The sequence below is a fragment of the Hyaloscypha bicolor genome, assembly GCF_002865645.1.
Source record: "Hyaloscypha bicolor E unplaced genomic scaffold K444scaffold_47, whole genome shotgun sequence".
NCBI lineage: Eukaryota > Fungi > Ascomycota > Leotiomycetes > Helotiales > Hyaloscyphaceae > Hyaloscypha > Hyaloscypha bicolor.
This window is the reverse complement of record NW_020194549.1, coordinates 53,566-65,460: the sequence shown is the minus strand read 5'-3', so window position 1 is coordinate 65,460 and position 11,895 is coordinate 53,566. Positions and strand designations below refer to the sequence as shown.

General features: G+C 46.7%; 3 protein-coding genes across 3 annotated transcripts; 1 reads left to right on the top strand and 2 right to left on the bottom strand.

Annotated features, from left to right (window-relative positions):
- Window positions 1-74: 74 nt before the first annotated feature.
- Window positions 75-1,370, bottom strand: K444DRAFT_555760 (dienelactone hydrolase family protein). Its single transcript, XM_024876718.1, has 2 exons — window positions 919-1,370; window positions 75-865 (listed from the first exon to the last, which is right to left on the bottom strand). Exons 1-2 carry the CDS (start codon window positions 1,157-1,159, stop codon window positions 276-278), a joined length of 831 nt encoding a protein of 276 aa, XP_024740755.1. The 5' UTR covers window positions 1,160-1,370; the 3' UTR covers window positions 75-275.
- A 4,725-nt stretch (window positions 1,371-6,095) lies between these two features.
- K444DRAFT_714730 (glycoside hydrolase family 7 protein) lies at window positions 6,096-7,623 on the bottom strand. The gene is made up of 3 exons (XM_024888332.1): window positions 6,916-7,623; window positions 6,763-6,867; window positions 6,096-6,714 (listed from the first exon to the last, which is right to left on the bottom strand). Exons 1-3 carry the CDS (start codon window positions 7,516-7,518, stop codon window positions 6,124-6,126), a joined length of 1,299 nt encoding a protein of 432 aa, XP_024740754.1. The 5' UTR covers window positions 7,519-7,623; the 3' UTR covers window positions 6,096-6,123.
- A 1,022-nt stretch (window positions 7,624-8,645) lies between these two features.
- Window positions 8,646-10,293, top strand: K444DRAFT_609453 (PLC-like phosphodiesterase). The gene has a single exon (XM_024879576.1). It carries the CDS (start codon window positions 8,767-8,769, stop codon window positions 10,168-10,170), a length of 1,404 nt encoding a protein of 467 aa, XP_024740753.1. The 5' UTR covers window positions 8,646-8,766; the 3' UTR covers window positions 10,171-10,293.
- The last annotated feature ends 1,602 nt before the right edge of the window (window positions 10,294-11,895 follow it).

Sequence of the window (11,895 nt, the reverse complement as noted above, 5' to 3'; positions counted from 1 at the left end):
AACAGCGCTACCACTCACCCGTGGTGTACATGACTCGCACCTCACACGTTGAGAATCCAGGCCCGAAGTGCTTTCCTTGCTTTTTAACTTTTAGATATTTCAAAGTGTATCGAATAACGGTACGCAAACCTGATGCAGATACATCTGTCTAGAAGAGTACTTCAATCAATGGGTGACGCAGAACCACCGCAGCCTCGAGCAACCAACTCAACCCATCTCATCTTAATACAACTAAGTCGCACCAGAAATTGAAACAGAAGGAATAAGCATATCCTTCACACCATCCACTTAGCGAACCAGTTAATAGCTTGCTTCAATGCCTCCCCTGCACTCTTTGTCTGCCCATCATCCTTTGGGTCCGCTCTTACAGCAAATCCGTGCTTCGCCCCAGGATAGATCACAACCTCATTCTGTCCACTCTGTTTGCTCTCTCCCTCCAACAAAGCCTTGATATCTTTCACCATGTCGATTTTGATGCCCATATCCACATCTCCAATTGCAATCGACAGCGGGATTTTCACATTGTCCCAATCCTCGGGGAACTTCATCTTTGACGGATGAGCGGTAAACCCGACGTCGATCAAGTTTGGCTCTTGTGCCAAGTGTATAGTGTATTTGCCGCCCCAGCACAAGCCGGCAGAACCAATCTTCAAAGACTTGGTTTCCGGGTCGGAGCGGAGCGATTCGTGGAACTTGAAGACCTTTGGCTTGATGACAGATTCGCCGTTGTAGAACAGAAATGGTATGGCAGCTCCAGCCACTCTGAGAAGCCACAACGGTTTGTAGAAGATAGTTGTGAAAATCGATGGAGAAGGTGCCAGGAGAGCTTCCATTGAGTGCATAGCTCCTGCAGAGGGGATGAAGCCTGGGTTTCATGTCAACTACAAGTTGAGGTGAGGCATCGGTTGCGTTACTTACCATTCATGAAATTAGGGAGGTAAACAAGAAATCCGCCTTCTTTCGCATAGGCATCTGCCAGCAAACGGCAATTTGAGAGTTCCCAGCCAAATATATCAGGGATCAGGACGACCAGTCCTTTGGGAGTACCTTCCGGACGCGCAACATATGCCGGCAAGCTGTGAATAGTGGTAACTTCCCCAGATGGCTTTCCATCTTTTATGGAGCCGCTGAGGCAATCCGGGCAAGTGATCCCAGACATTTGGTCTCTTTCCGGGTCCTTAAGTGCCGATAAGCACGAGCTGATGCCAAAGTGGGTGGAACCCGCTGACCTGCAGGGCTGCGAACGCGAAGCGGTAGAGGTAAACAACGACACCAATGGTTCTGCCGTGGGCAAGTTTCTGTCGAAGGAAGAAAAGAAAGTCCGTAGGAGAATTTCGAATCCAAGTTTTGTGTTTAATCCGACCTGACCTGACCCTGATATAACTTCTGAAGCTGTCGGTGCGAAACGCCGACGGCCGGTGTTAAATCCGTAATCGCCGGGCTCGGAAATCGAGGGTGATCACACTCTATGTAGATTGTCGCGCAGGGTTTTAGTTTTCAACAGTCAAAAGCTAGGAATATTAGAACGGCATATATATGAGAATTTCTCATTATATACCTGTGGTTATAGCTTAGGCTAAGTGGTATTTGTTGTTTTGATATATAAAATACTGCCGTGTTAAGGCTGAGCAGCTCTGCCTTCTTGCAGCACCTCGTACATCATTGGCTTCTCTCCCAGAACACATTAAAAATCACCTTTACTTGTACCTCTATGGTGTCCTTTGTATTGTAACTTTCTATTTTGCGTTCTAGTTCTTATTGCTTACTCCAAGCCCGCTCTTTGGCGGTGGTCGGTGCATTAGACATGAAGTTTGACGACTTGCGTTTCTCTTATAGTCTACCGAATCTGATCGGATATAACGGCATGAAGGTATGAGTGTGGCCACCTACTGAACATGCAGCCGACACAATCGCAAGCGCACCATGGGCACGGGCAGCCATCTTCGTAGAGATAAGGCGCATATAGCTCCATGGGCTCCGATCTTCTTCCACCTCTCATTGAGACTGTGGACTCAACTCGGGTATCTGTATCACACTTCTCCGCCAGGAACGCATCTTTCGGATTTGCCGCGGCCAGTTTAGTGAGCGCTTGCGGAAGAGTGTCTTGCTCTTTTACCCTGATTTCTTTAGAACTAGAAACCTCCTTCATTTTCCTAACTAATGCACGTAAAGATCGCAGAGTAGGGAGTTGCATTAAATGGTAAAAGAGTTGATTGAACTAGCTAGAAAAGAGCTTGAGTGAAGTGTAAAGCTTCAGGAAGTAAGTATACAGATCCTGACTAAGCAGAGCGATCGCGCTAGCCCCAATTCAGTAATTCTCACTGCGACACTAACTCTCTTTGCTTGCTTCTTTTTGCTGATCGCCCGATACCCCGGGTTTTGTTTTGACTTGTGTTGACAATCTTGTCTGGCTTTAAAACATTAATATATATAAGAGAATATTGAAAGTGCTTTGAATCATCGTTTATTATATTTGTTTATATTAATGTTCTCGGGCTGTTTTAAAGCCAAATGATTACTAAAGGAAATGCAAAAACTATATTCAATTCTTTAGCTCTTACTTTCTTTATTCAAGTGCTAAATGTTCTTCTTCTATTCGCGACTTCGCCGAATATAGAAACAAGGCATTCTTTCTCTTTTGTTCTTTCAGACTGGTTCGCTGAGCCACTCAATTCCAGCTAATCCTAATACGATTTGGGTCAATTACGATCAAATTCAATAGTAAATCACAATCCGCAAACATTACCGGCATACTACAAATGACTCAATGTGGAAGTGCCATTATGCAGTTAGTAACTTAGTATACGGATATCGCGGCATACCCTAGAAATGTCCTTTAATCCCTGAAACACCTTATAGGGCTTAAGACTATAATTACAAGGACTTCCAGCGTTTGCCTTTACTATAATCTGAACCTGCAGTAGCCGAATAGTATATCTCGGTCAGGCATGCTCTGAAGTCGCATGACTTTATGCCGCGATATCCGTATATAGTCTCAAATCTTGTCACGTGCTGCGCACAGGCGTATATATAGCTTCTTCATCGCCATTAGGGCACGATCATTCATTACAAACATACCAAAACACACCACATTCCACTCCCACAGCTTGTCCAGGCCGTGACAAATCTTAAATTATCTGGTCGGGCCAAATTACAAGGCTAAGGGGAATTTTCAACCTACGACTTGGTCGGCTACCTTAGACGCACCTTACTGCGAGAACGTGTAGTGGAATCAGTCGATCTTCTGGACAGCTGGTGCGGAGAGGTGGGGGATCGTCTAACAATTGCCACTCGCCTGTGAACCATGTTTCTCAGGCAAACGTTGTTTCCATTCTAAGCAACTCTAGCGCAAGATGTTCGTGGTATTGCAGCCGTAGTATAAGCTCTTTCTATTAGTCGGCATTATCTTCAAACAAGATTGTTTTGTGCATGTATCACGCAGAACGTTGAGATTTGCGGACATGTAAGGGAAAAGGTTCATTATTGCCAAATGCAACTAATCGAAGTATGCCAAGAGAAAAACACCCACCACAGCCACTTAGACACCAAGCAGCTTACGTTTCCACTACCATTGCTCGCCCGGAGAAGTTTGGTCCATCAGCGAGATCCAAAGAAAACCAACCCGCCAATTCATGCCTCGACTTCACGATGGTTGCTACCCGATCCGTCGTCATCTGATGAAGCCAGGACGGAGGCAAAATCGACTCTCTCAAGCCTCGATGAGCGTCATCGTCGTCGAGGATTTGACGAAAGTCATTCTCCAAATCCGGATGCTTTTTGACCAATATCTGCATCTTGTCCATTGTTCATGAAGTATCCTTTACGTTCTGGCCTGCGACCTCGTACATGACTCACAGAACATATTGTCGAGGTGGCGATCCAGCAGGAACTGCCGAATAAACTTCATCGGTAACTTTCAAAGGATGAAGTGATCCATGAGTATAATCACTCTCAACCCACTCGTACATAACCTTCTTCATTGATGATAGCCAAGGACTCCGCGCTAAGACCTCCCTCCTTGACGAATTAAAACGAGGGCATAGCGGGAGGAAGTTTGACGGATAGGTTGAAAGCGTTCAAGAAGTTTACGCCTGGCTGCTTGCCTCCTGGGATGATGTGTTTGCTGGGGTTGGCATTGCGCTTGACGATGGACTTGGTGAGAGGGCGCATGTTGCCGGGTGTCATTGGGTCGGGTGGGAGGGATAGGCGAAAGACAATCTGCACGATCTTGATGAGAAGTGAGAGAGAAGTCTTGAATGTAGAAGTGGAATTCGATGCACGAAGAAGTACTGTGATGAAGTTGTGTTGTTGTGTTGTGGTCTTGGTGTTGTTGTTTGATGGTAGGAGGACTGCCGGATCAGAACGAGGTTCTTTAAGTATCCCGTATCTACGCTTAACTTTAATAGTGAAAATGAAATTAAATTTGCAAGCCAATATAAATATAAATTTATATTCACGTGCATCATTCTAGGAATGCTGCTTAATGGGAGTTGAAGGTGTTGGAAATTGGTGCCTAAGGCTACTAGTGGCAATTCAGCTATACAGGGGCATTTAGCTATGCAGGGGCATTTAGCTATGCAAGGGTGTTTAGCTATGCAAGGGTGTTTAGCTATGCAGGGCATTTAGCTAAATATGGGTTTTCAGTGGTAATAGGGGCTATTTGGATATGTATAAGTATAGGCCTTAGATCACTGCAAAATGGACAGTCGTCTGAGAAGCATTGCACGTGACTTTTACTTTGAATTCTCAACAGAAGGCGCTACGTAACAGAGCACATGACTTATTCCCCGATTCCCAACTGTTTGGAACCGAGTGTACGCTGGTACACTGTAGTTTATAGACTGGATGTATATCTAGAATGCCTACCCCGCGTGAGCTGGAAAATCAAGTCGTTAACCTCCAAAGCATTGCAACACCAGCGCATCCCATGAATAGTCTCCTAGAACAGTCAGAGGACAGCCAGGAAGAGACTGGAGACTATTAAACAACTGACGGAATAGCATCTGGTTAGACTTCGATGCCGAGAGATCAGCGAGGTTGGTAAAAGTGAGATATTGAATTACTGCCACTACCTTGCTACACACCAGCCGCTTGTACTGTTGTCCGAATAATAGCTTCATTATGAACATAACTCTAGACTCCCACCTTAGCATGAGAGGGCAGAAGAAGCAGCAAGGATTAATCGGCGGAGTCAAAGTTCTTAAATATCCCCTTCTGTCCCTTGCCTTTCCAAAATTTCCCTCCCCAAAAAACACCAAAAATTGCCATCGAAAGTCCCAAACACCCAAGGTAAAACACAGACACACACTGACAAACACAAGCAAAATGGACAGACGAAAATAGATAGCAAGTCAACTTTCGTGACGGCTTTCGCAACGACTAGCAAAACTACCGTCAAAACCAGCCAACGAGATACGCATCGACTGGGCCAGTTTACGCCAGGGCAATGTAGAGACTTTCGGTCCTTACATCTGTCAAGGACATGACTATCTCAGTCAAGCACGTGATTATCTCGGCAGAAACATCCTCCAAGATGATTATAACCAGCTACGCTGCGTGCAAAATCGTCGAAACCCACATGGACAGCAAGGTTATCCAAACCAATCAAATAGATATGCGGTGAGTTTGGGTATTTCAAGTCCCTTCGTATATGATCCCGGTTTGAAACCGATACGACTAGTTGATTGTATGCAATGATGAGGCCGAGAGGAATGCATCTAAATAGATATTGACATATAAGGTAGGAGATAGGGAAGTGACGGCTGCGGAAAGAGGTGTTTTGCGGGTGAGTGGTGCTCTAGCTTTGGAAGATAAGTTGATAAAATGGGGACCGAGGAAGGGACCGAGGGAATACGTAAGGACAACGTTACTATAATACTGACTCACTGCTCGAAGTCATCAAAGTGAACACTGAACAACAACAAATATATTCTAAAGGAGGAACATATGAATGAACTATCATCCCTGGAGGCTGAAAAAATCTATGAATGGGGAAAGCATGAAGATGGCCAGGCCAAATTGGACAAATTAAACAGATTTGTATGTACAAAATGGGCACTTCCCTTCTCTAGATAGGCTTTCCAAGACCACCCACCATATAATTTCAGCACATGGTTCGTGCCTCTAATTCTTGGGAACAGCGGCGGGATTTCCAAATGTAGACTGAAGCTCTCCAACCTTGATGTTCGAGAACGTAACAGCAGCATTAGGATACTTAGCGGTAAGCATTGTAGTATCTCCGGAAGTAGCCGAGCAAGGGCCTCTTGCAACGCCCGGTGTTGTAGCATTGGCGGTCGCAGGGAAAGAAGCATCAAGCCACTGCATGCCACTTCCGTTGTCCATCCAGATGCTAAAGATGAGTACCATGCCACGGCTGAGAGCCTGGCCCATTTGGGACATTCCACCATGGTTGGTGAACGCATCACTTCCGCCCAGGACCTTCTTCTCGGAAGCGCAGTAGGCGTTATCGATGTTGTTCTGGGTAGCCATGCCGGGGATGTTGACTGCGGCGTTGGCGATGACGTTTCCGCCTTGGACGTAGAGACGCTTGATTGAGGAGAGTGTTCCCTTGTCGGTGCAGTCCGAGGTGATGAATTGCGTGACAACAGTGAAAGGCTTGGTTGTGTCGACCGCCTTACCTGGGCCGTAAAAATTCTGGTTACCCATGCGGTATGCGTTGTAGTCGCAACCATCCGAGTCGCAGACACCGAGGTACTTATTGCCAGTTCCACGCCCGCACTGGGTTCCTTAGCAAGAAAGAACGCCTGTGGCATTGCAGGGATGGGGCGTGAAGGCAGTGGCGGCGTTGTTGGCTTCCCAGATATCCATCTCGTTGCAGCAAGCACCATTTGTCATGTTCAAATTTGCCTGGAACGAATCAGAGAAGGGTGTAAGAAGCGCCAGGACTGAACTTACAACACCTTTGACGAAGTTGTTAACTGGGCACTGAGCATCACAATACCCAGTTCCGTATTTTGCACCAGCCTTGTTCAAGTAACTGGAGTCACCAGTAGGATCCATCTCAGAAAGATAGAGAGCGCCATTGATACCGCAGGGAACTTGCGACACATCGATATCGAATGTCAACTCTTTGTTGAGGAGGTGGAGCATATCGTATGTGGTCTCATTGGCAAGAAGGTAGACTCTGGGCGATGACTGAGTAGTCACATTGTACTCTTGCTTGAAAAGGTTGAGAGTCAAAGAACTGCCTGAAGTGTGGATGCCGTAGCTGGCATAATCAACATCTTCCAGGGCACAGGTCTTGGCACAAGTGGCTGCATCAGGACACAAGGTGCTGTTGAATCCGGTACTAACGCAGTTGATATGTCCTCCAACGTTGTGCATCCATCTGTACTGAGAATCAAGAACAATTGAAGTGTTCACAGTGACACATCCACCAGCTTTGGTGCATTGCTGAGTGGCCAAGGAGGGGTGAACCTCAGGAGTCAAAGTTCCGGGAATTTGAGCAAGAACAGAAGCAGCCAGCGCCGACGCCGCGAGAAAGAGCTTCGGGGACATGGCTGAAGAATCGAAAATTATGGCGCTCGTTGACAAAAGAGTGACGCAATGGTTGACAAGAAGAAAATTGAGATCTTGATGGGTATACTCATGGTCTTATACAAACTTGCCAATCTCTCCCCAGACTACAAGAAACAGTTCGTTTCTTGGGAAGTACCATTCATAATTTATTCGGAACTCAGCCTTTCATCTGGTGATTGAAGGTAAAATGTTTATCCGAGGTAGATAAATTAAGGCCCAGATCTTCGCCGCACGAGGAAATAAACAGCCATTGGCAGTCTCGATTATGGCGGTAAGGTAGGTCCTCCACATATCTCGGCACCAGGTTCCGTGGGAATGATATCTGTCTTCTTCGATATCCTATCCCGTGTTCGCTTTCTTCCATTGCTGAGGGCGGAATTTGTGGGGAAAGACCTGAAACAACTGCTCATCTCTCGTCCATACAGCCTGATAGGACCTCCACCTGAGATCCGATGTGTTTATCCATTGGGCACGTGAAGTTCAACGTGTCGTAGAGTAGGAACAAACGATACACTGGACAATTGTATCTGATGTTGTGAGGGAGTGAAGGTGGGGGGATGGAGAGAAATCGTTGAAGTACAGTGAAACCTCGCTATAAGGATACATCTGCCAGGCCCCGCAGGGATTAATTTTGCTGTGTGCCACACCTCGTTATAAGGATACCTCACATTATCCTTAGTTTTTGGGGACAATTTCGGTCTCCTTATAGCGAGGTTTCACTGTAGAGCTCTTCTATTAATAGCTCCGGACTTTGGCAAATCTTTGCCGTTTCAGGACAGTCAGCTGACTGAGTCCAACAGATTCGAGTTTTCGACCAATTAGTCATAAGATCGCATTCCGAGACAACCTTACTCCGTGAAAAAGGCTTCCACTACGGGAGAACAATCGTTGAGCTGTTGTTCAGTCTTCTCTCCTTGTGTTTGTTCTCTTTGCTTCAGTATGCAGCTTGATACTCTTCGGGCTTAGCCACCTGTGATCGTGGCTTGGCTGAGTGAGTGAAAGAAGGAAAGTGCGAACGTGGCGTTCGTTGGTTCCCAATTGGAGCGAATCCACCTGCATGTCAGGTTCAGCTCATGTCTCATATGTTTCTTCTTCCTCAACATACCTTCGCACCTCCGACCCCTCATTCTCCTCTTTCCTATCATAATCTTCATAATCTCCATAATCTCCTAGCTCCTTGAGATTCATAACTACCCCTACGATCATCGTTATTCTTCCCCCGTCACGATGCCAAGCAAGGGAGTTCAGTGCTACTCGTACATCGCCGTCCCAGGCTGCGAGATCGTGTTCTCTGTCCCAGGGACCAACCTCCCCAAGGCTCAGCTCAGAGTTTTCTCCAGCGACCACTTGGAAGTCGACAAGAAGAATATCAAAGGGCCTTTCAACTTCTCCGGCATCTTTTCGTTCAGAGTCACTCAGAATGGAAACCAAATCACCTTCCAAGATGTCGGGATCAACGTTCTCACCGGCGATAATGAATCTGGGTCAATGAAGACCATGGGAAACCAGACCTCGGTCGTCACGAACGATGTGGTCGTCACCTACGGCTTCTACGATGCTGGACCAGGCACAGCAGGTCTTCCAAGCAGCGATCAATGTTGGGTCACTGTGACCCCAAATTACTCCAACTGGCAAAGTCAAGTAGCACCACTGGGTTCCCGACAAGGCGCCAAACCCTTCTCCAAGTTCTTCCTCCCAGCAGTCCACGACGTGGGAATGAACAGCATGCAAAACTCGAATGCAGTTATCAACAGCAGCGCACTCGTCGATGTGTTGGTACAATTGAGCCCCGTCTTCGGCAAGATCGCCGGGATGATGAGCCACGATGCAGTGATGGCCATCGCCCCGAACATCGTCCAAGGACTCGCCATCACCCAAAAGGACACCCTACCAACAATGCTCAGCATTGGAGCACGCTACTTCGAGTTCCGTCCAGCTTTCTTGCACAAGGTCATCCGCCCAAACCATCCAATCCCAGATGAACTATATTTCTCCCACTCAGCAATTCCTGGCATGGCATATGCTCAGTTCTTGCACGACGTGGTTAATTTTCTTGTCGCCCACCCTGCAGAAATCGTCGTCACTCAACTCCGCTGGGATGGTGTACCGGCAGACTGCGCTCGCCCAAGCGATGTAGACCTCACCAACTATCTGAACAGCGCCCTTGCAGATTCGCATGGCTCTGTTGTAGCTGGTAATGAAGACGATATGAGAAATCTCACTATCGATCAACTCCGGGAGCAACGTAAAAGACTCATACTCTTCGCTAACTCGGATTCTTTCAGCACTTATACTGACCCTGGAAACGCCACGCTGAACGGCGACAGCATCGTTGCTGAATTTGAGCAAATATCCCCTCAATCCCAAGCTGGGAAGCCATTTACCAATCTCCAATGCCAGGCTACAGCAACGAATATTCGAGATGCGGTTGTGTACAGTGTTCTCGCTGCAGGCGCAGACAGCAGCTGCTTGATGGCCACGAAGCCGATCTGTGATTCGAAAACTTTGCCCTGGATTACGGCAAATGCTGGGAGGTTGGTTGATGGGGAGTTGGTCGTGGCTATGAATGATTTCTTTGATGGAGCAACGGCGGATGTTGCAATCGAGTGGAGTCGACGGAGATTGGCCTGAAGATGTACTTGGGGAACGGAGCCATATTGAGGATTTAGAGGCTTTGATATGTGGATTAAAATGAAAAGTTTGCAGAAACGGGTAGCATAATTTCAATAACACAAGTTCTGCTTTATGACAGGAAATTCTTTTTGAGACTTCTAAATAAGAAAGAGTTGAACTACAGGTCCCGGGGACATTCTGGCAATGGAGCTCAAGGAGCAAGAATTTTGAACGCATATTATTTGTTCTTTCGCACGTTGTCCCCTTAACCAAGTCTCCACATGGTTCGCATTGCCCCATACGTCGCTAGATATTCTAATCTTACATGTAGTATCTTCTGTGTTACCCCAAAGTGCTAACCATTGCTCCGCTCATAATATCGCCATCACCTCATGGATACTGTTTAGTCTGCACCTGATTACCGACAAAAAGGGATAGGGATCCTTGAGAGCCAACTATCCTGCGTGTTCTCTGGCCTTTCCAGAATGGCTGATTGGTAACGACCCACAGTCACGGAACTCAAACCATTCAACAAACGCCGGTGCTTTGGTTACATGTCGGGCCATTCTGGTGCAGTTGCAACATAATCAATTGGCAGGCACACTGTCCTGCTCTCCCAGCGAGTGAATCTCAAAAGAATGTCATATCGGTACTGGTATCCGTACAAGTTCTTAGCAACGAAGACATCCCGATTTGATTATGCTCACGGGTGAGGAATAACAGGAGAAATCCTGTGTCCTTCGAAGGCAATGAAACATCACTGCAGAGGGCAAATTGGGCAAGAGATGAGCGCACAGGCGGAGATGGACACTTGACCAACCATTCTTGTCCAGTTCTCGGAGGTACTGGAGAACTACCTCGCAATGACAATACCGAGGACTTACATCGCTTCGTACGCCCGAAAACAAAACTCGAGAATCTGTTGATAAGGTCATCATCCCCTCTCCATGGTGGATGCCCATGCTAAAGGAGATGGCCTACCTTTGCTGAGCGGTTTGGGGCTTGGAAGTGATGAGATACCACTCCTGATTGCTATATGTGTCATTGAAGTTATCCTCTTTGCCTGGAAGCTTGAAGTCTTTTTGTTCTAGCAGAACACGAGACACGAGAATAGTCACCAATGTTAGGACAGACTCGGGGGGCCAGAGAGGTATTTCGTTGCCTTTTACTTGTGGAAACTTTTTTGACACAGCGAAAGGGGTTCTATCACTCTCGAGGCATGTTGTCGGAAGGTTCGAGACGTTTTCTGGGGGGATTTACACTTGTTGGTCGTCAAAGCTCCGGGGGGTCGAGAAGATAAAAACGTCCAGGCGTTGATCAGCTGACCTTGTAATAGTTGCTGCTACGGGGTTTGGAAGTAATTCTCCTTGTTTGCGTCTTTGATTTAGCATTAATGTGATCCGTGTGAGTTACATTACCAGGAATCAATGATAGCCTTTTTTACAGTGGAGAATCTGAGTGATTTAACCATATCTTTAAAGTGATTGAAATGAGACCAGATGATCTGGAAGATAAATAAGCAGAAATTGTTATATGATTTCATGTTGCCTTAAATAGGTCTGCCAGGCTTGGCTTTCCTGCCCTGAGTTGTTCCTGAATCCAAGTCATCCCAGTTTACCAACTTTCATGCTCTGCCGGCATGCTTCTCGACGAGAACCACGAACTGCATTTCGAATCAAAAGTATTGTGGCTCGGGAAGTACTACAGGGATCGAGACCCCAAGGAACCGCTTCTTTTGGAAAT